General features: G+C 34.2%; 1 protein-coding gene across 1 annotated transcript; it reads left to right on the top strand.

Annotated features, from left to right (window-relative positions):
* Positions 1–27,014, top strand: LOC133331347 (carbonic anhydrase 2-like; the record flags this gene model as incomplete). Its single annotated transcript, XM_061539743.1, has 7 exons — positions 1–76; positions 4,895–5,007; positions 9,416–9,506; positions 9,573–9,835; positions 10,083–10,395; positions 23,206–23,394; positions 26,905–27,014. Coding segments are annotated over exons 1-7 (1,155 nt in total), but the record flags the coding sequence as incomplete, so codon positions are not given.

Here is a 27,014-nt window from a genome sequence, read left to right as displayed (position 1 = left end):
ATGGTGTCGCACAGTACCATACTAAAGAAAATATATTTGTTATTGCCGTTCGCATATCCTAATCTTAATCAAAACGGTAATAAAGTGTTTGATATTACTTACAATAAATATATAAAAATAAAAATTATATATTAATTGTGTCAGGTGTAAAATAATAATAAGAATAATATTATTAAACAAGGAAAAACGTCATTAAGGCCGGGGCGAACATTCTATACCCTCAACCAAAAGGTGTACATTTCAAATACCTGTAAAGATTTGTTACCTACTGTAGATTCAAAATATCATATTACTCCCGTTTGATTGAAAAACGTGCCCAAAATCCCCAAATATCCAAGAAAACAGACCAATGCTGATCAATTTTGGTAGGGAGATCTGCTACCCATTGAGAATTAAAATTTCGAAATAATAGTTAATTCTGTTGAAAATCGTGCCCAAAAACCTTATGATTGAGAAGTATAACAAGTCAAATTGTCGTAAAGTTCAGCAACGTCGAAGTACCCTCCACCAAGTTGTGTAAATTTTGGTTAGATTGACAAGAGGAGTGGTTTACTCCAACCCCTATTTTGCGCTCTAGAATTGAAGTACAGTTAGAAAACAATATCTTAGGATTTGGTCTCCCTAGGCTTCTAAGAATTCTGCGTTCTTAGTGAAGTCCTACAGTCCATTTTTAATTCACATCCCTTAGATCGACTATTTCATGAATAGTATTATTCCCCACAAATTGAGTTCGAAGGCTTGCAAAAGTTGCACCTGAGCCAGACATTCAATTTCAGGCCTTTCCAAGCTGGCCACAAGCTGAGCGCTCTCTTGGTTCTGCTCTCTATAAAGACTTCCCACTTCTTCACCAACAGTGTTGTTTTTCTTTAAGCATGCGGTTTGTCTTAAATTTGCTGCGTCAATCTCAGGCGAAAACTGCCCCAGATTTACAATTGAGCTGAGCCTACCAGAAGCTGAGCGTCCTCTTCTTGGTGCTCCCTATGAAACACGACCAAAAGCTGAGCGCCAGCTTCGTTCTATCTTGTGTCTTGTTTTGCATGCCGGAATCTCCAATCATATGCTATGTAATGAATTCGCTGCGACAACCTCAGACGAAAACCAGATTTGCCATTTAAAGACCTATCACAAGCTAAGCGGCATTTTCTTTGTGCTCCCTATGGAGGACTTTCCACTTCCAAAGAATAGGATTCGAAGGCTTGCAAAAGCTGCACCTGAGCTAGATTTGCCATTGTAAGACCTACCACAAGCTGAACGTGGTCTTCGTTCTGCTCCCTATGAAAGACTTTCCACTGCCTCTTGCTCTGGATACCGAAGAGTTCAAGTATGTGTTCGAGACGTGATTTATCTACACGAAACTCATACGAAGACTGATCCAGACTTGCTATTGAAAGGCCGACCACAAGCTGAGTGACCACTTCTTTCTGTTCCCTATGAAGGATTACCACCTCCCAAGAATTGGGTTCGAAGGCTAGGCAAACGTGGGCCTGAACAAGATTTGCCATTGAGGACCTTTCCAAGGCTGCCACAAGCTGAGCGCCCTCTTCGCTAAGGTCCCTATGAAAAATTTCCCACATTTTCTCCAGCAGTGTCTTGTTCTGTATGCCGAAGACTTCGATCATTGAAGTTTCAAACGTGAATTCTCTGCACGAAACTCATACGAAGACTGATCCGGACTTGCTATTGAAAGGCCTACCACAAGCGGAGCGCTCACTTCGTTCTACTACCTATGAAGGATTTACCACCTCCCAAGAATTGGCTTCGAAGGCTTGGCAAACGTGGACCTGAAACAGATTTACCATTGATGACCTTTCCAAGGCTGCCACAAGCTGAGCGCCCTCTTCGCTCAGGTCCCTATGAAAAACTTCTCACATTTTCTCCAGCTCCTGTATACCGAAGAGTTCGAGTATGTGTTCAGATACGAAACTCATACGAAGACTGATCCAGACTTGCTATGGAAAGGCCTAACACAAGCGGAGCGCTCACTTCGTTCCACTCCCCATAAAGGATTTACCACCTCCCAAGAATTGGGTTCGAAGGCTTGGCAAACGTGGACCTGAACCAGATTTGCCATTGAGGACCTTTTCAAGGCTGCCACAAGCTGAGCGCCCTCTTCACTCTGGTTCCTATGAAAAACATCCCACATTTTCTCCAGCAGTGTCTTGTTCTGTATACCGAAGACTTCGAACATGCGTTCAGACATGAATTCTCTGCACGAAACTCATACGAAGACTGAGCCACACTTGCTATTGAAAGGCCTAAAACAAGCCGAGCACCCACTTCGTTTTACTCCCTATGAAGGACTTACCACCTTCCAAGGTCCACCTTGGTCAGGTCCACCTTTGGCAAGGAGAATTGCTATTAAGGACATTCCCAAGCCTACCACAGTCTGCTCCCTATGAAATGCTTCCCACTTCTTCAACAGCAATGTCTTTTTCTGTATGCCAAAGATTTCATGCACACGCTCTGTCGTGAATTCGCTGTGCCAACTTCAGATGAATACCGAAGACTGAACCAGATTTGCTATTGAAAGGCATACCACAAGCTAAGCGCCGTCTTCACTTCCCAAAAATTGGGTTGTGAAGACTTACAAAAGCTGAACTGACCCAAATTTACCGTTACAAACTTACCACAAGCTGAGCGCCCTATTCGTTTGTGATCTCTATGGGAGACTTTCCACTTCTTCGTGTTCTGTCAAGAATTCACTGCCCCAACCTCAGGCGAAGACCTTTGCATTTGAGGAATGCCTATTTTTAGTTTCATTGCCTAGATTATGGAGACTATTTTCCTAAGAGTAATCTCCCTTGATTTCGAAGTTGTACAAATCCAATTTTTCAACAAGCTCCGGATCCATAACATCCTATTGGTCCTTTTTTTAATTTACTAGTTGTACTTTTTTCGCCGATCACCCCATAGCAGAGTTCTTCTCTACAGCGTCTCCTGATGACATTTACAAAAGACGGCGGCTCCTTACCTTCAATGAAGTGAAGGGATGGTCGGGGATATCCGTCTGAGCATCAGTTTGCTGTTCGCAATTGTTATTACGTTTCGGTACCGATGGATGTATTTGGGTATAGCCAATGGTTTTTGAGGTGCGTGGTCCGACGGGCTGGATATTCGTGAGAGTGTCTGGCCACTGTCCGGAGTGTGTGATACCTCAGTGGTTACGGTCACTGTCCTGTGTGGATGTGTTGGGAAGTTGTGTTGTTGGATGTGTGTGTGGAATGTTCGCGATGGCATTCTGATGTTTGTTTGAGAGTTTGTCTGCGCCTTTGGGTTTACTAGTCCCGGATCATGGATCGAAACTAGTAGAATTACCATTTCCGAAATTTCTATGTCTGTGAAATGATGGTGAGTGGGAATGGGAGCAAGTGCAGAAATTGGCATCGAGAGGTTTTGGTTTTGGATCTGTTTTTTCTTCTCATTTGTCGTGTTTTCTTCTACCAATATCGTAAGCTGTTGGTGGACATTTTTTTACCCTTTCAACGATTGTTCCATTGTAGAGAGTCAGCAAATATTATTTCTAATGGTAGTAGCTTTGGCTAGTCTGTGGGTGACCAGCCTCTAACTGTTTGGCGTTCTACTGGTAATAGCTTCGGCTATGAACCTTACCGAAGGTGTCTGTAGCACGAGTGTCAGGACCCTTAGATCTACGAATCTTGCCTGTTGGCCTGGTGCTGGTGGTGGTTTATACTCAAACGGCGGATAGAGCTTCGCCTTGTTGTGGAGTTGTATTACAAACGGGTGCCTGATCTATAGAAAGGCAGGAGTTTTATATGGAATCCGATCCTCATCCGAGGAAGCGTGTGATCGATTGGTACCTGCATTTTGCTGTGGGGGCGTTGGTTGACACTTTGTATTAATTGGTGTTTGTAGCTCCGTGGGGTAAGACCGCAATATAGGTGCCCACGTACTCTAAGTCTATATGTTCCTACGTTTTATTTTAGCCAGTTTCCTCCTTTGTTCCCTGAATAGCTGTTTTTTCATTATTTGACGACTCAAATGCAAGTATTAGGTAATCCCCTTTGAATTCGCAGCTGTCCAAATTGATAGGTTCCGTTTCGTGCAACTGGTGCTCCATGATCTTATTATTGACCGCATCTATCACCTCTTATTACCATCACTATTTTCATCGGTCACTACACGGCAGAGCTCTTCTAGATATTAGGTTTTTTTCAACGAAATTGACTATAAGCTGTATCAATTGTTCAATAAAGTTTTGGGATAAATCCCACATAACGGTACCTTCAAAATTTGCATTTTTGGTAGTTTGGTCCCATATTTTCGCCAAAATTTCCACTGAAGTTCCTGTAATTTCGCATTATGGCTTTTTGAAGAACATTTTCGGTATCGATCCATGACATAAGTCCTATATTCGATATTTATCCCGTTTTCGATATTTTCACGGTTCAGCCGCATTTCCCACCAAAATATATGTATGTTGATATTCCGAGGAATCAAAAGGAATCCCTATATGTCCATGATTTAATATAAGCTCCATATGTAGGTCCCGGCCCATGTTTAGCATTTTTAAGGTTTTACACTGTAAATTGACATTTCAAGTTCAATCAGAACATATCGAAGTGGCTTTCAGTGTGCAAAGTTTTAATTATATGTTCAAGATTCTCAATTTCCTCTAAGCTGAAGATTACAGCCCACTTTTCCAACCTGAGTGTCTGTTCAACACCTTTAATTAAAATCTACACCTCATGTTATAAGGTATAGGGGCTATTACCTTTTTATAGTACAAGCCTTAGATTTAATAATTGGGCTTCTTTCAATTAGGCGCCATTCGTATTATTTATAAATGAATAGTTGAATTAAAGCCATACTATTTTTTTAATTTCCCAAAAAACTGAGGGCATAACTAATCAAAATTAAAATTTATTCATTTTAGGACAATCTGGTACCTCAGATGCTGAATGGTCATATGCCGATACGAATTGGGGTACAAATTATCCACAATGTAACGGTAATCGGCAATCACCAATACACATACAGTCACAAAATGTAAGTCGCATGAATTTGTATCTATTTTTTATGTTTGTATGCATAAATTATATGAGAGTTGATTTATGTTGTGTTACTTTTTTATTACAAATTCATCAATTTCATATAAAAACAAAAATAGACTCGTAATTTTATGACTTTTTTTTTTGGTAGAAAGTCATAAATTATTTAAATATTTATTAGATGAAGGTCAAGGTGGTTATGGTGATACTCTAAACGATGAAATGATTACTTTTTATATTTTATGGGTAACTAATTAGAAAATAAAATCGGATACACTCCAAAAAAATAAAAATAAAAAAAAAACACAATGGAGATGATGCCGAAAGATAGGGAAATAAAATGTTACGATTGATGGCTTTCTTTATGATTTTTAACATATATTTATTAAATATATAACATTGCTATAAGCGTGAGTTTTTTTAGAGAAATTTTCTAAAGGATCACATGACCAATAGGCGTGGATTTTTAAAAGAAATTTTCTAAAGGATCACATGACCAATAGGCGTGGATTTTTAAAAGAAATTTTCTAAAGGATCACATGACCAATAGGCGTGGATTTTTAAAAGAAATTTTCTAAAGGATCACATGACCAATAGGCGTGGATTTTTAAAAGAAATTTTCTAAAGGATCACATGACCAATAGGCGTGGATTTTTAAAAGAAATTTTCTAAAGGATCACATGACCAATAGGCGTGGATTTTTTAAATAAATTTTCTAAAGGTCCACATGACCAATAGGCGTGGATTTTTAAAAGAAATTTTCTAAAGGATCACATGACCAATAGGCGTGGATTTTTTAAAGAAATTTTCTAAAGGATCACATGACCAATAGGCGTGGATTTTTAAAAGAAATTTTCTAAAGGATCACATGACCAATAGGCGTGGATTTTTAAAAGAAATTTTCTAAAGGATCACATGACCAATAGGCGTGGATTTTTAAAAGAAATTTTCTAAATGATCACATGACCAATAGGCGTGGATTTTTAATTTTCTAAAGGATCACATGACCAATAGGCGTGGATTTTTAAAAGAAATTTTCTAAAGGATCACATGACCAATAGGGGTGGATTTTTAAAAGAAATTTTCTAAAGGATCACATGACCAATAGGCGTGGATTTTTTAAAGAAATTTTCTAAAGGATCACATGACCAATAGGCGTGGATTTTTAAAAGAAATTTTCTAAAGGATCACATGACCAATAGGCGTGGATTTTTAAAATAAATTTTCTAAAGGATCACATGACCAATAGGCGTGGATTTTTTAAAGAAATTTTCTAAAGGATCACATGACCAATAGGCGTGGATTTTTTAAAGAAATTTTTTTTCAAGCCTTATAAGAGGCGTGGATTTTTTAAAGAAATTTTTTTTTTCAATCCTTATAAGAGGCGTGGATTTTTTAAAGAATATTTTTTCAAGCACCCCATGACCAATAGGCGTGGATTTTTAAAGAATATTTTTTCAAGCACCCGTGGATTTTTAAAGAATATTTTTTCAAGCACCCAATGACCAATAGGCGTGGATTTTTAAAGAATGTTTTTTCAAGCACCCCATGACCAATAGGCGTGGATTTTTAAAAGAAATTTTCTAAAGGATCACATGACCAATAGGCGTGGATTTTTAAAAGAAATTTTCTAAAGGATCACATGACCAATAGGCGTGGATTTTTAAAATAAATTTTCTAAAGGATCACATGACCAATAGGCGTGGATTTTTAAAAGAAATTTTCTAAAGGATCACATGACCAATAGGCGTGGATTTTTAAAAGAAATTTTCTAAAGGATCACATGACCAATAGGCGTGGATTTTTAAAAGAAATTTTCTAAAGGATCACATGACCAATAGGCGTGGATTTTTAAAAGAAATTTTCTAAAGGATCACATGACCAATAGGCGTGGATTTTTAAAAGAAATTTTCTAAAGGATCACATGACCAATAGGCGTGGATTTTTAAAAGAAATTTTCTAAAGGATCACATGACCAATAGGCGTGGATTTTTAAAAGAAATTTTCTAAAGGATCACATGACCAATAGGCGTGGATTTTTAAAAGAAATTTTCTAAAGGATCACATGACCAATAGGCGTGGATTTTTAAAAGAAATTTTCTAAAGGATCACATGACCAATAGGCGTGGATTTTTAAAAGAAATTTTCTAAAGGATCACATGACCAATAGGCGTGGATTTTTAAAAGAAATTTTCTAAAGGATCACATGACCAATAGGCGTGGATTTTTAAAAGAAATTTTCTAAAGGATCACATGACCAATAGGCGTGGAATTTTAAAACAAATTTTCTAAAGGATCACATTACCAATAGGCGTGGATTTTTAAAAGAAATTTTCTAAAGGATCACATTACCAATAGGCGTGGATTTTTAAAAGAAATTTTCTAAAGGATCACATGACCAATAGGCGTGGATTTTTAAAAGAAATTTTCTAAAGGATCACATGACCAATAGGCGTGGATTTTTAAAAGAAATTTTCTAAAGGATCACATGACCAATAGGCGTGGATTTTTAAAAGAAATTTTCTAAAGGATCACATGACCAATAGGCGTGGATTTTTAAAAGAAATTTTCTAAAGGATCACATGACCAATAGGCGTGGATTTTTAAAAGAAATTTTCTAAAGGATCACATGACCAATAGGCGTGGATTTTTAAAAGAAATTTTCTAAAGGATCACATGACCAATAGGCGTGGATTTTTAAAAGAAATTTTCTAAAGGATCACATGACCAATAGGCGTGGATTTTTAAAAGAAATTTTCTAAAGGATCACATGACCAATAGGCGTGGATTTTTAAAAGAAATTTTCTAAAGGATCACATGACCAATAGGCGTGGATTTTTAAAATAAATTTTTTTAATGGACCAGTAGAACCAATAGGCGTGGATTTTTAAAATAAATTTTTTTAATGGACCAGTAGAACCAATAGGCGTGGATTTTTAAAATAAATTTTTTTAATGGACCAGTAGAACCAATAGGCGTGGATTTTTAAAATAATTTTTTTTAATGGACCAGTAGAACCAATAGGCGTGGATTTTTAAAATAAATTTTTTTAATGGACCAGTAGAACCAATAGGCGTGGATTTTTAAAATAAATTTTTTAATGGACCAGTAGAACCAATAGGCGTGGATTTTTAAAATAAATTTTTTTAATGGACCAGTAAAACCAATAGGCGTGGATTTTTAAAATAAATTTTTTTAATGGACCAGTAAAACCAATAGGCGTGGATTTTTAAAATAAATTTGGATTTTTAAAAGAAATTTTCTAAAGGATCACATGACCAATAGGCGTGGATTTTTAAAATAAATTTTTTTAATGGACCAGTAAAACCAATAGGCGTGGATTTTTAAAATATTTTTTTTAATGGACCAGTTGGATTTTTAAAATAAATTTGGATTTTTAAAAGAAATTTTCTAAAGGATCACATGACCAATAGGCGTGGATTTTTAAAAGAAATTTTCTAAAGGTTCACATGACCAATAGGCGTGGATTTTTAAAAGAAATTTTCTAAAGGTTCACATGACCAATAGGCGTGGATTTTTAAAAGAAATTTTCTAAAGGTCCACATGACCAATAGGCGTGGATTTTTAAAAGAAATTTTCTAAAGGTTCACATGACCAATAGGCGTGGATTTTTAAAATAATTTTTTTTAATGGACCAGTAGAACCAATAGGCGTTGATTTTTAAAATAAATTTTTTTAATGGACCAGTAGAACCAATAGGCGTGGATTTTTAAAATAAATTTTTTTAATGGACCAGTAAAACCAATAGGCGTGAATTTTTAAAATAAATTTTTTTAATGGACCAGTAGAACCAATAGGCGTGGATTTTTAAAATAAATTTTTTTAATGGACCAGTAGAACCAATAGGCGTGGATTTTTAAAATAAATTTTTTTAATGGACCAGTAAAACCAATAGGCGTGGATTTTTAAAATAAATTTTTTTAATGGACCAGTAGAACCAATAGGCGTGGATTTTTAAAAGAAATTTTCTAAAGGATCACATGACCAATAGGCGTGGATTTTTAAAAGACATTTTCTAAAGGATCACATGACCAATAGGCGTGGATTTTTAAAAGAAATTTTCTAAAGGTTCACATGACCAATAGGCGTGGATTTTTAAAAGAAATTTTCTAAAGGTTCACATGACCAATAGGCGTGGATTTTTAAAAGAAATTTTCTAAAGGTTCACATGACCAATAGGCGTGGATTTTTAAAAGAAATTTTCTAAAGGTTCACATGACCAATAGGCGTGGATTTTTAAAAGAAATTTTCTAAAGGTTCACATGACCAATAGGCGTGGATTTTTAAAAGAAATTTTCTAAAGGTTCACATGACCAATAGGCGTGGATTTTTAAAAGAAATTTTCTAAAGGTTAATATCTAATATAATATATATTTTTATTGCAGACATACCTATTGCCAACAAAGCCATTAAGGTTTAAAAATTACGATATACCTCTGCTGGGTCCCATTGAGCTCACTAATAATGGTCACTCAGGTGAGCGTCATATACATTATATACATTAATATAAATATTTAATAATTTTGAAAATCTTATTTCCAGTTGAATTTTCCGTAACCGAAACAGTAGATGGTCGCATACCCACTATTACTGGTGGCATTCTGAAAGGAACCTACGAGGCGGTGGGTGTACATTTCCACTGGGGTGGTCCCGGCAGCAAAGGTTCCGAACATATTATTGATGGCCGGCAATTTGATGTTGAAATGCATATTGTCCATAGGAAAACTACCTTCGCCACTATGGAAGAAGCCACCCAGTCGCCATATGGAATTGTAGTTTTGGGTGTGATGTTCAAGGCGGTTCAGGTAGGTTGCGCAGATATTTTAAATTTACAATTTAAAGAATTACATTAAGAATTATTCGAAAAAATGCAATATTAAAAATTTAACACAAATTTGGATTGAATACCGCAGCGATTTCTATACAATACCTGCGTAGCTCCAAAAAGTATATATTTTAAAGCATACTTTTAGGCATTTCTCATACAAACTCAAACCATATACAATTTTATTGTAATATTTATATCTAAAAATGTATTTTCTTTCTCCCCAGAATCCCGATCGTTATTATCCCGGCTTGAATAGAATCTTCAATAAATTATTGAATGTCGAAACCTACGGCTCATCGACATTCCTTGATGGTTCAATATCATTGGGTCAATTATTGGGTGATTTAAATACGAAAAATTTCTTCACCTATAAAGGTTCGTTGACAACGCCCGGCTGTTCGGAGGCTGTATTGTGGCATGTCTTCCCCGACCCTATGCCAATTGCTCAAGAACATGTAGAGAAATTTTGGACTCTAACCGATTCAAATGGTCAACCGTTGACAAATAACTTTAGACCAACACAAGACTTAAATGGTCGTAAGATCTTTTATCGGGTAGGATTTAAAGCAATTTAATAAGTTAAATGAGATTTAGTGCATTATGTGTTCATAAGTTATTTATTTAAAATATTTATTTATTATTAAAATTAGATAAAAAAATAATATATTTATTTATTATTTTATAAAAAAAATGGATTTAAATTAAAATATACAAATTGAAAAAGCAAAATGCAATATAAATGTAGTTAAGTTCGAGCGGACCCGATTTCCTAAAAAAGTCGCGACCTTTGCATGGAGTCTTCTAAATGTAAATTGTCTGTTTGTAAGGTTTTTATTTGGGAACATGAAATGCCAAATTACAGACACTCAGGTTGGTGAACTGGGCTGCGTATCGTAAATAAAACAGGGCAATTTTATGAGAGATGTGTAAATACATGGACCTGTATTGAAAACGTTATTAATATAATGTCAATTTACAATCCCTTCGGAGTGTTCAATATACCGAAAAAGGGTTGGGCTTTTCCTTCCATGGTGGCTGTGACAATAGATGGACCTACTAAGAAAATCTCCTGAAAATAGGTATTCCTTCTACGAAAATCCGGAATGCCAAATTTCAAACACTTCAATATGCCGAAAATGGGTCGAAGACCCATAACGAAAATTTTCGACAACGATGTTTTTTACCATTCAAGATCTCGATATGCCAAATTACAATCACTTCGAAATACGAAATGCCGTATTTGGAGAGATTGAAACTGGACCTTCCTGGGGAAAACTTTATTACACAAAGGCAGTCAAGCCTGTAACCCCCACGTTACCCACCGTTCATCTGAGGGCGAAGTTCTATTGTATAGAAAAAAGTTTAGACCTATGTTTATTAAAAACAAGTATGGAAAGTAGTAAAGTCGGAAGGGGCCGACTATATGATACCCTTCACCACTTTGGGTATATTCAACAGGTGAATCCTAACAGACGTCCAATTTTTTAAGGACCATTAATATGAAAATGGATCCATATTATGTTCATAAATCGGGAGAAAATATATATAGGAGCTCTATCCAAATCTGAATCGATTTTCACGAAACTTAACACACATAATTCTAGACCTAATTACGATATACCAAATTTCGTGCAAATTGAAAGATATATAGGGACTTTGGTGCACCATTTACCTTAAATCGGACGAAAATATATATGGGAGCTATATCTAAATCTGAACCGATTTTCTCGAAAATTGGCACACATTATTCTGGAACTAATTCAGTGCGCTATGCCAAATTTCGTGCAAATCGAAACTTATATAGGGGCTTTGATGTCCCATTTACCTTAAATCGGACGAAAGTATATATGGGAGCTATATCTAATCTGGACCGATTTTCAGGAAACTTAACACACATCATTCTACATCTAATTCATTACGCTGTGCCAAATTTCGTGCAAATCGAAAGATATAGAGGGTATTTGGTGGACCATTTACATTAAATCGGACGAAAATATATATGGGAGCTATATTTAAATCTGGGCCGATTTTCAAGAAACTTAACATTATCAATAGCTGTCCTCTTTTTGGATGGTCTAGGTCTGGTAAAGATAAATAGTTGTGCAAATTTTGGTTTGATCTGTATGGTCCAAGCCAGTCCTTTTGGTATATTTCAGCGAAATGGGGGAGGTACCAGAAGGAGTGCTCGCTTGCCGACAAATATCGTCCGCACCAGCCTTCCAAAGAGACAGACATAGTCTGAAACGGATTTGGGTATTTCGATATTTCATGAAACAAATTTTTGATGTACCAAAGTATCCATCCTTATTAGGCATAAGGCTACGGGTATAAAAAGTTCATACCTATATACCTATACCTGTTCATACCTACCTATTGAAAAAAGTTCTAATAGACGTATGAAAAGACTGTAGGGGGGACTGGGGATCATTCGGCACTTTTTTAGAGTTCTATATCTCAGTACTTATTATATAGATATAAGAACTTTATTGCTGGTTATTGTCCTCTTATACCTAATTATAAAAAGTAGTATTAAAAACATATCATAGTTTTGTAAAAAAAATCAAATTCGCCGAATGTGCCCCTGCCCGGGGAAGTTTCGGCATTTGATGGGGCATATTCGGCACCATAGTCATATCCTGGTAATTATCACCGCATTCAGTCTGGTTGAAACTCAGATCCTCTAAAGGTTGAATAAGAAGCTGCCTTCAATAGATAGAAGGATGTCCTTCCTGTCCTGGATAAAGGCTGTCCTCCTATTGATGGATAAAAATCTGCATTTCTATGGATACAAGTGTGCCCTTCTATGGATGGAAGGCTGTCCATCTATAATTACGATGCTATCCATCTATGAATAGGAGACTGTCCTGGATAAAGGCTGTCCTTCTATTGATCAATAAAAAACTGTCCTTCTATGGATAAAAGGATATCCTTCAATGGATGGAAAACTGTCTTTCTATGAATAGGATACTATCCTTCAATGGATAAAAATGGTCTTCTATTGATAGAAGGTTGCCCATCTATGAATAAGAGGCTGCCTTCAATCTATACAATCTTCTATCTATAAAATGATGACCTTCTATGGATGTATAAAGAGCTGTCCTGTATTTGGGGCCATTGTGTCAAAAATTACATTTTTTGAATAAAAAAAACTGTTTCGGGATAGCCCGGTCATCTTTGACACTCCTGTTCGATTCATGTCAAGCATTTTTTGGGGTAGCGAAATGTGATCCAAAATTGGTAAATTGTGACCATGGGTCGTCAACGACCCAGATCCAGATTGACTCAAAAAGATCATAACTGATGACTAATTAAAGGTGTATGGCTATGACATTGAAATCAAAACTCGCCTAATTATACCAAGAACCAAAATCGACAACTTGAATTCGGTCAAATGTTAAAGTTTTGCTATTCACCGGACTTGGCCCCACTGACTTTGTCATCTTCCCAAAACTACTATAAAAACATCGTTTTTCAATAATTGAGAAGATGAAGGAAGAACCGAAAGAAGAGCTGTTAGCTATACTAAAAAGCGCATTTCAGAATTGTTTCGATGAATGAAAAAACACTGGCATTGGTGTATTATATCGAACGATAAAAGGGACTAATTGTTATTTTTAGATTTTTTTACTGTCTTCAAAGTTTTCACTATGGTATATAACTTCTTACAAACGAGCAGTAAAAGGATTTATGTGTGAAGCCTTTCAAAATACAGCTTTCTTAAATATCGGAAAATTGTGTTCAGCATCGAGCCTAATGTTTTGACTCAATTGGTACGTTTACAAGCAGACATGTCGATTTTGGAATGAAGATCATCCAGAAGCATTGCAAAAGCTACCAAAGCCATAGTTTTTGCATTTCATGGGCTTTTCTGGACCGTACTTTTAACATAGGCGTACAAACCTTTGTGTTTAGGGTTTAGGATTATCGATTCGAATAAAGTTTCATGATTTTGTTAAATTTGAGTGGTTTCCTATGAAAAATTTTCTTATCTATATGAGTGACCGAAGCGGCTGAAGATAGAAGCTTGAAATTTTGAGTGTGCGTTGTTGTTGGTGTGTAGGCGTGAGATAAGGCTGGGTTGTTGGAAATTCGAACTAGAAGGGTGCGAAATGTACTAAAATGTTCCAAATATGGTACCCTTTGTATTAGGCGAACGCGAAGAGCTAGAATTCTGAAATTTGGAATGTGGGTCACTAATGGAAAGTTAGAAAGCTGTACAAAAGGGTTTTTGGAAATTCGACCTATAAGTGTACTAAAAGTACTAAATTTAGTTCTAATTGTACATATATTAAACATATAAAGCTAAAATCTTGAAATTTTGTATGGAATACAGGCTGGGAAGTGGTGTTGATGTATGGAAATGGTTTAAGAATTTCGTACTTATGTGTACGAAAAGTACTAAATGGTACTAAATTTAGTACTATTTGAGTGTATATAGATGGAATCCTGAAAATCGGAATTAGTACTACTGTTGGAATACAGGATTGAGGTAGCTTTACAAAATCGTACTTTTGTGTACGAAAAGTACTTAATGGTACAAAATTTGGTGCAAGTTGGATTTCGGTTCACAGATAGAGCTGGAGTCTTCAAATTTGGGAATTAAAATGACTGTTGCAGAGTAGAATTGAGGTAGTTTTGGAAATTCGTACTTATTGGTACGAAAAGTACTAAATCGTACTAAATATAGTACAATTTGGATTTTGCTTAAACGGATGAGCTTAAAACCTGAAATTTGGAATTCCGACTACTTTTGAAGATTGAGCTATAGAGACATCTGTGGGAATTCGTATTTGTGTGTTCGAAAAGTACTAAACGGCACTAGATATGGTACAATTTGGGTGATTTGGGTGAACGGAGAGATAGAAATAAAAAGTACTAAACGGTACTAATGGATAGGGTTGGAATCCTAAAATTTTGAATTAATTTGTCATTATGTGTACTAAATGGTACTAAATTTGGTACAGTTTAGATCAAGCTAAATGGATAGATATGAAAAATTTGAATTTGGAATGCAAATCACAGGATTAAGGTAGTATTGGAATTTCGTACTTTTGGATACGAGAATCACTAAATGGTACTAAATAGGGTGCAATTCATTTTGTGTGAGCGGGAATCCTAAAATTTGAGGGTGGAGTGTAAGATTGAGATATGGAGGTAGTCATTGAATTTATTATATTATTATGTGTACTAAATGGTACTAAATATGGTACAATTTGGATTTATGTGAACCGATAGGGCTGGGATCCTGGTACAATTTTGGAGTTTGGTGAACGGGTAGAATTTTAATCCCCATGTAGATTTGATATAGTTTGGCATATGGGTACGAAAAGTACAGAATGGTACCAAATCTGGTACAGTTTGGTTTTTGATGAACAGTCAGAGCTGGAATTCTTAAATTTTGACTTACGATTACTATTTGAAATCAGGATTGAGGTATGTTTGGAAAAGTACGAAAAGTACTAAATTTGGACTTTGGTGGAATTAAGATTACTGTTGGAGAGTAAGATTGATGTAGTTTTAGAAATCCTTACTTGTGAGTATGATGGTACTAAATTTAGAACAATTTGTATATGGTTGGACCCGGAATCGGTTCAGATTTAGATACAGTTCATATATATCCTTCGATTTGTACGAAATTTGGCACAGCGCACTGAATAAGGTCTAGAATTGTGTATTTTAAGTTTCCGGAAAATCGGTGCAAATTTAGATATAGCTCCCATATATATTTTCGTCCGATTTAATGTAAATGGTGTACCACAGGTCCTATATATCTTTCGATTTGCACTAAATTTGGCACAGCGTACTGAATTAGGTCTAGAATGATGTGTGTTAAATTTTGTGAAAATCGGTTCAGATTTAGATATAGCTCCCATATATTTTAGTCCGATTTTAGGTAAATAGTCCACCAAACTCCCTATATATTCTTCGATTTACACGAAATTAGGCACAACGAGCTGAATTAAGTTTAGAACGATGTGTGTTAAACATCGTGAAAATCGGTTCCGATTTAGATATAGCTCTCATATATAATTTCGTCCGATTTAATATAAATGGTGTACCAAAGTCCCTATATATCTTTTGACTTGCTCGAAATTTTGCATCAGATACTTTACTACTTTCCTTACTGGTTTTTATCTTTTTAATGGAAGAAAGAGAGATTTCGGAAAATAGTGCTTATGTGTATGAAGAGTACTAAATCGCAAACTATCTTAAAACAAATTAACAGTATTTTCGATTCCATATGAAATATTTCTTGTATTTCCTTTCCGCATACGAAGTAGCGGGCACTTTGCTAGTAGCTCATAAAAAAATCACCCTTTAATTGTTCATGATGTAGGGTATCTTATAGTCGTCACCGTCCGACTTTATTCATTTACCTACTGGTTTGATCGTATGAATGACGTTGACCAATGAGTCTAGACTAAAGTTGACACGTTATTTTTAAAATTTTTAATATTTAAATTAAAACACAACAGATCCAGCCAAAAAGTCTAGTTGAATACTAGTATTTTTTTATAATTTGTACAATTGAATATTGTTTCCTTTAAACGCACGCCGTCCAAAGTTCAAATAATTCTAGAAAAATATTTCGATCTGTGCCAAAAAAAAAACTAACAACAAACCTTCAAAATTTGCAAATTGTTTGTATGGTATTAAAAAATATTCAAATTTTCTTTAGTTTTCTAAGGCCATCAATTTAAAAAAAAGACAGGTTACTGAACTGTCTGTCGACAATTGTTTGTTTTGTATTTATGACTCAAGTTTTACGATTTTTTCCCATCAACTCATGATGACAATTATTATTTTTTTTTCCGTTTCGAATAAACAAAACCGAAAGTCATCGGAAGACCCCTAAAAACCACAGCATTACGAATTACCGTAAAAGAAAACGATAAATAGCCAAACTATTACAACAAACCAAATCCCTAATGCAATTTTGTTTTAATTTTTTGAATTTCTATAAATGTTTTTATTTATATTTACATATGTGGACCATTTTTTATTATTATTTCGCTTCGTTGCTACCATGCGGACGATGATGAGCAATAACATGCCGAACGCATGCTGAAATTCCAGTTTGATTTCAAATTATTTTGATTAATTTTTGTTGTTGGTTTGGTTTTATGCTTTTCTATGTTTTTATATGCTAATGTAATCGACACTATAAGCATACACACACCACAAGAAAACACCCCATACACACATAATTTTTTATTTACGTTATGCCAAATCCGTTGCATATTTCAAATATATATTCAATATATTATATATTGTATTATCTTATGTTATGCTTAGTTTAACACAAAGTGAGCTCGGTTAAACATCCGTATTTTTTTCTGATCGATAGATAATAATAAATATAAATTATACAAATTTCGGAATAATATTAAAAAAGGACTTTGCAAAAATATTAATTAATAGGACTGACACACAAAACGAAAATAAGTCCATACAAGATTTAAATAATAAAAGTGGTTTTATAAAAAAAAAATTGTGATAATATAAGTGCTAGTTTCAACGAATTAAATAAATTCGAAATAAATTAATAATACAGAGTATGGTGGCTGCACAAGATTTAGTTAACCGATTGTATATTATATTGCCATTGGTGTATCCATATAATACACCACCAAAAGGTAAATTCAATAAATCATAGAAACTAATTATAACACAAATAAAAAATAAAAACTATTCATTTGAATAATTTGAATTTTTCAAAAAAAAAAAAAAATCTTCCCTTATGATACTACTTTTGAACTATTCGGACGGGATGAAACGTATGATACCTTACACAACTAACAATGCCGATTATATATCAACAGCTCTTCTGCTACATCCTTTCATCCGCTAAATATTGAGTTTCATTATCGTGACAGTAATCCGAACTAGTTGGTCCGATGGTCTTCCCCGTGGAAAACCAGTAAGGAAAGTAGTAAAGTCGGACTGGGCCGACTATATGATACCCTTCACCACTTTGGGCATATTCTACATATGTATCCTAAAAGACGTCGCCATTTCGAAGGAACATTGTCGTCTTTATCTATCTCTAAACCGAATAACATCAATCCCTACACATGTCATTCTGCAACCTATGCTAAATTTTGTAAATCGATTTAAAGAAAACTTGACACAATCTATTCGGTATGCTGTACTGTTTACAATTTAATCTCAATCAAACACCCATTGATTATTTGGTGTACAATAAACATGAATAAGTCGAATGATATATCTATATCTGAACCGATTTCAAGGAAACTTGCAGAGATTAATTTATATTAACTTCAGTACGTTGCGTCAATCGGCCTAACTATGCATCTTTATATAGGAGGTGTATGTAAATCTGTACCGATTTTCAAGAAACTATGCACAATTCATTCTATACTTAATTCAGTACGCTATACAAAAATCGAAAGATAAAGGGGGCTTCGGTGCGGCATTTACATAAAATGGAACGAAATTATATATAGCATTTCCAGATTAAATGAAACCTTTTACAAATTAAATGAAACCTTTTCCAAATTAAATGAAACCTTTTCCAAATTAAATGAAACCTTTTCCAAATTAAATGAAACCTTTTCCAAATTAAATGAAACCTTTTCCAATTGAAATGAAACCTTTTACAAATAGAATGAACCCTTTTCCAATTGAAATGAAACCTTTTACAAATAGAATGAAACTTTTTCCAAATTAAATGAAACCTTTATTCTTATCTAAGGAAATATAATATTTGCAATAATTTTAAACCAATATTTGAAAATTAAATCAAAGAATATTAACAAATATAGTTGTATGGCTATGTAATTAACATAAATATTCTTTAATTCGGTGTGATTTCACTTTCAAAACCATGTCCATAACGTAGTTAGAACAATCTTGCCGAGTAAGCTTTTGAATACTTCGCTCGATTACATCAACAATGTTATGTTCCATTGAAACGTCACACAGATCAGCTCTTGGACATAATTTTATTTTTGAAAATGCATTTTCGATTGGATTTAGCATTGGAGAATAAGGCGGTAAGAATTTAAGGTTGCATCTTTTGGATTCGATCAAATTTTTTATGTCATGTCGCTTGTGTATTTGAGCGTTATTTTCCAACTCTGGATTGATTTTCTCAAAAAAAATGTCTATAAATAATTTAAATCTGTCTGCATTGACACTGGAATTAGAAACGATTGTGTGATGTACAACTCCCGCGTTGTTTATTGCTGCAATTATAGTGACATTACGACCTCTGACCGTAGGCAACACAATGTGTGCTCTTGTTCCTTGTCTTGAACGGGCTTGGGTTCTTCGTATGTGAAGATTAAATCCACACTCATCAATGAATAATAATTTTTCTCCTTGTTGGGGTATCCATTTTGTAAAGTCTTGAGCATATTTTTGTCTCAAGCCTAATGTTCTGGAGTCATTCTTTCGTTCTATTTCAATAGAGGCCATCTTAAACGTAATTTTTAATTTCCGTAATCCATATTCTATGCAGCTTGTGGAAATATTTATATCATTTTCTCTCAACAGTTTAGTTTTTATGGCTTTGAGGGTAATTCCAGGTTGACTTTCTATATAGAACTCGATCAGACTTAAAACTTGTGGTGTCAACAACTTAATTCTATTTCCTCCACGCTTATTTCCCTTCAATGTTCCAAAATTTTGTTTGTAATTACTTCACATTGTCGAGAGTTTACTGTTTTGGATGTTCACATTATCGAGAGTTCACTGTATTTAAAAATAGCAACGTTTAAAATAAATGCGAACCTGATTTTAGCTCGGGAAGCTCTGATAATTGGGAACCTGAGGAAGAATCAATATCCTCGCCAAGTATTGCAAGTGGAAATGCTCCAGAACCTACCGAAGCTACATCTACAAGACCCCGAAACAAATTGGGTCAGTATAACAAAATAACAAAAGACATGAAATTGTTATTATTTAAATTCTATGAAGAGGGGAGAACCATTTCCGAGGCTGCAAATTTAACCTGCATAAACATAAATTCCGAAAAAACATTTATAAGAAGATACAAACAAAATTTTGGAACATTGAAGGAAAATAAGCGTGGAGGAAATAGAACTATGTTGTTGACACCACAAGTTTTAAGTCTGATCGAGTTCTATATGGAAAGTCAACCTGGAATTACCCTCAAAGCCATAAAAACTAAACTGTTGAGGGAAAATGAAATAAATATTTCCACAAGCTGCATAGAATATGGATTACGGAAATTAAAAATTACGTTTAAGATGGCCTCTATTGAAATAGAACGAAAGAATGACTTCAGAACATTAGGCTTGAGACAAAAATATGCTCAAGACTTTACAAAATGGATACCCCAACAAGGAGAAAAATTAATATTCATTGATGAGTGTGGATTTAATCTTCACATACGAAGAACCCAAGGCCGTTCAAGACAAGGAACAATAACACACATTATGTTGCCTACAGTCAGAGGTCGTAATGTCACTATAATTGCAGCAATAAACAACGCGGGAGTTGTACATCACACAATCGTTTCTAATTCCAGTGTCAATGCAGACAGATTTAAATTATTTATAGAAATTTTTTTTTTGAGAAAATCAATCCAGAGTTGGAAAATAACGCTCAAATACACAAGCGACATGACATAAAAAATTTGATCGAATCCAAAAGATGCAACCTTAAATTCTTACCGCCTTATTCTCCAATGCTAAATCCAATCGAAAATGCATTTTCAAAAATAAAATTATGTCCAAGAGCTGATCTGTGTGACGTTTCAATGGAACATAACATTGTTGATGTAATCGAGCGAAGTATTCAAAAGCTTACTCGGCAAGATTGTTCTAACTACGTTATGGACATGGTTTTGAAAATCCCACAAGCTGCAAGTCGGGAACCCCTTCATTAAGATAAGCAGTTACCTTATCATCAACAATTTATTAAGTCAAATATGTATTTCGCATTTAGGACCGGGTATTCAATTCCTGTTCTTAAATATTTATTTATTAAAATGTCAAGAAATACCCCAGTTTGTATTACTATTTATTTAGTTTTATGTAGTAAAGATATTAAATGAAATCACACCGAATTAAAGAATATTTATGTTAATTACATAGCCATACAATTATATTTGTTAATATTCTTTGATTTAATTTTCAAATATTGGTTTAAAATTACTGCAAATATTATATTTCCTTAGATAAGAATAAAGGTTTCATTTAATTTGGAAAAAGTTTCATTCTATTTGTAAAAGGTTTCATTTCAATTGGAAAAGGTTTCATTCTATTTGTAAAAGGTTTCATTTCAATTGGAAAAGGTTTCATTTAATTTGGAAAAGGTTTCATTTAATTTGTAAAAGGTTTCATTTAATCTGGAAATGCTATATTTAGTTTTATGTAGTAAAGATATTAAATGAAATCACACCGAATTAAAGAATATTTATGTTAATTACATAGCCATACAACTATATTTGTTAATATTCTTTGATTTAATTTTCAAATATTGGTTTAAAATTAGTGCAAATATTATATTTCCTTAGATAAGAATAAAGGTTTCATTTAATTTGGAAAAAGTTTCATTCTATTTGTAAAAGGTTTCATTTCAATTGGAAAAGGTTTCATTTAATTTGGAAAAGGTTTCATTTAATTTGGAAAAGGTTTCATTTAATTTGGAAAAGAGTTCATTTAATTTGTAAAAGGTTTCATTTAATCTGGAAATGCTATATTATATGGGAGCTATATCTCAATCTGAACCGATTTTCACGAAACTTAGCACACGTCATTCTAGACTTAATTTAGTAGGCTATGCCAAAATTCGTGCAAATCTTATGGTTTTCAGGGACTTTGGGGCACCATTTACCTAAAATCGGGCGATACTATATATGGGAGCTATATCTAAATCTGAACCGATTTTCACGAAATTTAGCACACATCATTGCGTACTGAATTACGTCTATTCAGTACGCTATGCCAAAATTCGTGAAAATCGAATGATTTTAAGGGACTTTGGTGCACCATTTACCTAAAATCGAATGAAAATATATATAGGAGCTATATCTAAATCTGAACCGATTTTCTCCAATTTCAATAGGGTTCGTCCTTGGGCCAAACAAATGGGCTGTGCCAAATTTCATCTAATTCGGATCATAAATGTGACCTGTACTTTGCTCACAAAAATACATGGACGGACGGACGGACGGATATTGATAAATCGACTTAGAACGTGATTCTATGCATATTCTCAAAAGGAACCATGTGTCTATGTCGTTTCCTTTTGCCTGTTACAAACATATGCACAAAGACATAATACACTGTACCACAGTGTGGTGAAGGGTATAATTAGTGATGCTCGGCGTACAACTGTGGCGTCTTTAGCGACTAGAAATAAAATTTTCGGCGTCTCAAATTTCCGCTACATTTCCGTCCGTTATATACGAATGTATAGACGCCTGTAAAGGTTAAATATAATAACACTTGCATCCGGTTAAAGGTCAACCACTCCTCCTTTATCTTTTAGGCTTAACATGTTAAAATTGTGAACCGATTATATTATTAGTTCTTGAGTTATCGTGTCACTTTTTGGAGAAAAAAGCGTTGAAAGTTTGAGCAGCACTCTTGACGTCGCTTGATGTTAAAAAAGTTATATCTTTATAATAATAATTTTATGGGGACATTCTTGAATTATGGTGTGTGTTCGAAATAGTAAAAAAACTTAATTTATTAAGGGGTCCCCTTAAATAGATACACCATAGTATGCATTTTTTCCATTTTTCATAAAGTCGTGCTATTTTTGGCCAGATTCCCTTCCTCGTGTAAAATTTCGTGATGTTCTGGTCACAATTGTGGCCTCTAGAGCGACCAAAAAATGATTAAAAAATGTTTTTGGTCATTTCTTCCCACAAACACTAAACGATGATTATCAAAAACAATAGAAGTCTTCTTTGGTCCAAACTGAACTTACATGCAAAATTTCGCGACGTTTGATCCATAAATGTGGCATGTATCGTGTTTAAAAAATATATTAGACATACGGATGGACACACATGTCTAGATCGCTTCAGTTAGTCAGATATGACTAATCCGGTATTCCATAAACAATATATTGCGGTGTTGTAAACTCTTGGGGCCACACAAAACTATAAAACCCTTATAATATAGTTGGTTAGGAAATCAAAATGCAAGAAAAATACCACATACATCCACATTCAATGACAACATTAAATATTAAATTAAAGTATAAAATTAAACATGTTAAATTTTGTTTCGATCTGGCAACTCCTTCATATAGAAGCAGGTTCTCAAAAATGACGCATCCGCAATTTTTTTGTACAATGGACAAATTAGAAATGCCTGGTGTCATTAAATACTTATATAAAAAAAGGTTTATCGGGACAAGAAATTCGTAATAATATGATGAATGTGTTAGGTGAAAGTGCTCCTTCATATGCAACAGTAAAAAATTGGGCTGCTGAATTTAAATGTGGTCGTAGAAGCATTGAGGATGAACCACGTAGTAGACGTCCAAAAGCAGCAACAACAATAGAAATTGTAGCCAAAGTGCATGATACGAGTATGGTATTAAATGATCGACGAATAATAGTGCGTGAAATAATAATCGTATCATGGGCATCTCAAATGATCGATTCCATTTAATTTTGCATGAAGAACTACATATGAACAAGCTTTCTGCATTATGGGTGCCGAATATGTGAATAGTCGATCAAAAATGCATAAGAATGAACATCTCTCAAGCTTGTTTGGATATTGATTTAAGCGATATAAATGAGAGACAAAAGAACAATCCAAACAATGGTCTAAAGCTGGAGGAAGTGCCCAATAGAAGACAAAAACAATTGAATCGGCTGGTAAGGTTATGGCAACGGTTTCTTTGGTATTTTATTGATTGACTATCTGCAAAAGGGTGAAACAATAAATTCAGAGTACTATTGCAACCTTTTGAATCAATTAAATGTACAAATTGGAGCAAAACGTCCTGGCTTACAACACACACAAAAATATTTTTTCATCAAGACAACGCACCAGTATCTCACTCAAAAGAGCATGATATTAAATCCAATTAGTAACATTCAGATCCAGGTAGAAGTTGTTGATTAAGTTGATACTTAAACATTAACCGATCATCGCTTTAAGGGCCTCTTTGGTCCGAGCCAAACTTCATTTCACATTTCGTTACGATCGGTTCATGTACGCCCTGTACATTTAATGGACAGACGGACACACAAAGTTATAACAATTTATCTTGTCGAGATATGCTCCATATACATCATTCTACTATTTTATAAAAAAACATGTTATTTTAGAAATTTGTAAGGTGTAAATTTATTTTCGAAGTCTGTCGATATTTAAAAATAAACATTTTCCCACCGCTTCTAAATGTTCGTCGTGTAAATACATTTATTTTTACTTAAACATTTGTAATATATATATATATATATTTAATAATTATTTTATTTTTTTAAAATAAACATGAAATAACATTGTTTTATATAAAAAAATATACACTGAATAAAGGGTAGGTTATACGACCAGATGGCTTATATTCATCAGTTACAGATCCTTTTTTAATAACACATGTAAAAAAATAAACAATAACTCAATTTATTTGTTCGGAACTGCACGTGCTTGTAAAATAAATAAAACAATAAATATTGAATTATTCTTTAAATTGCAAGCCAATGAAGTTAAAAAAAAAAACTATATAATACCTAATAATTATATACGAATACCCTTTAAAGTATACAAAAATGGACGAGAACGAGTATATAAGCTATAACCAAACAATTACATAAATTTTTTATCATCTGAAAACGAATTAAAAAAACAGTTAGGACCACCTACGTACTTAAATTATGGAGGGCATACAACACACACAGTTACAGTTCTTACGGATTCGTTCAACATCTGTGAAAAAATAAAAATAAAAACTAATATAACGATCTTCTAAGTTCTTTACAACAAGGACAATCCCAGTACAATATTTGTAATTCCGACGATTCCTTGGTGAAGAGCAGTGGGACAGAATTAGTACTGTCATTTAACATCGTAATTTGTTCTTTAGATCAAGTTCGTAGGTGGAGGTTACCAGTCCAGTAGACCTCCTGGAACCTCCACGAGAATTCGAATGTTTTCAATTTATCACGAATGATAAAGTTACAATGATTGAACACGCATTTGCTATCTCTCGCGAAAAATTCACGAACGATAAAATTTCGCTGCAAGCGTCGTCGATTCGTTCGTTAGCGAGCATTTGTTGCTGAATAACATTCTTTTGAAAAAACTCAAAAAACAAATGTTCGAGAATGCTCGCGAGCACTGTTAAAAACAACAACAACAAAAATATCACAAAAAAGTAAACACACAACGAATGAATGTGTGTGTAGCAGAAAGTGTGTGGAATAACAAAACACATGCCCAACAACTATTGACTTCACGAACGTTTGTTGTTATTGTTGTTGCCGTTTTGAGCATTCGCGAGAATTCGGGAATGTTTGTTTTCATTCGTGAGAGAATGTCAGAAAGAATTTCAACCACCAAACGAAACGAACGGTCGTTGTTTTGTGCTCTCACTCGTTTGTCATGTGTGTGCGAACATTCTTTGGCGAATGCTCGTTTGGTAAAGACTTTATCGCCATAAATTCATTCGTAAAATGAGCACAAAACGAAAAGAATGTATTTTTAATCATTCGCTGGCGAATTTTCGCGCACCCTGCTTTTTAGACTTTTACAACTTTTTTACAGTCGAAACACGAACATCATGAACATTTTTCCTAGGAAGGGGATCTGACTAAGAAATAAGCTTTGAAAATGATTAATCAAAATGTACATATGTTTACTCCAGGCGTGGTCCGGAAAATTCGCCAGTGTATAAACGAGTCAGGTTGACCATTAATCTGATATCAATTCTATTGGTATAATATGACGAATATAGGAGATTTACTTAATATTGCAATGAAGTCTAATACATAAATATATACTCAAGCGTAGTTCAGTATAACCATTAACACAAGGTAAAGAAAATTTTGTCATGTTCGGAGTATAAGCTCCGCTATTCGGTTTATCGAACAGTTGTTTCAAAAATATATGTATGCATGAGAAGGGTCAAATTAAGAAAAAATTATAGTTGTCGAAAATATAACACCTATTTCAGCTAATAAAATATCCTCCTTTAAATCCTTCAGATGTTTACCCCTACCATCGAGGGGCAAAATGACAAAATGGGGTAAATATCTGAAGTCCATATTTTCGTATAATTTTCATAATTTACTTATTAAAAAAATTGCAATGAAGAATTATTGCCAACCGTTTAAAAATTGCCATTAAAAAATTTAAATTAAAATCTCAGAGCGAAATGAGTTAAGCTCACTGGTAGTTGTGTAGGGTACAATATAGTCGACCCCATCCGATTATACTGCTCCGCTTACTGGTCATTCATTCGTTGGCATATATTTTTCTCCTTAGAAACAAAGTCTGCAGCAGATGCGGACATCAAGCACGTGATTTAAATCTGCAGGTAATTAATGCACAGAACTAGTTATCTAGGGTATCAAATGACCGAACCGTTTGACTAAACTTCTACATTAACCGGTTTCTTATGATTTAGCTAAGCAAATACGGTCAGGGTCAGAAAAATGCAATCGGAAGATTTTTTATGTCTAATTGATTGAAATTCACAACAAATTCGACTAAATAATTATCCAGAAACGAGATGTCGCTGAGATGTGCCAATGAAATGCCTTTTTATAAGCAAACCACACAATGGATACATGGTATTAAGTTTTTATATTTGTTAATAAATCACAACTAATTTAGTGATTAATAAAATGAAATATTAGCGTCTCCATTGAGTATTGTCTAGGTTAGTTCTATATCTATTCATTTAACATCTCGTGTTAACACAAATATGCTAATATTTATTTTCAAATATACAATAACAAAAAAATATTAATATTCATAATTATGACATCACAATGAATGTCGACTCCGACTAGCTACCAGTTCTTTGGCTTATGAATAAAACACCCATTCTAAGACAAAAAATTTTTTTTTATTTTTTTTTCAGCTCTCACACTTGCTACCGACTGGACCTACGACAATGCACCCAATTGGTCGATAGATCATCCAAATTGTGGCGGTAATCGTCAATCGCCAATACACATCAAGACATCAACG

This window comes from Musca vetustissima, unplaced genomic scaffold (assembly GCF_032173495.1).
Source record: "Musca vetustissima isolate MV318-11 ecotype Yass unplaced genomic scaffold, APGP_CSIRO_Mvet_v1 utg28568, whole genome shotgun sequence".
Lineage (NCBI taxonomy): Eukaryota > Metazoa > Arthropoda > Insecta > Diptera > Muscidae > Musca > Musca vetustissima.
Note: the sequence above shows the minus strand (reverse complement) of the source record. Positions and strands in the feature narration are given on the sequence as shown.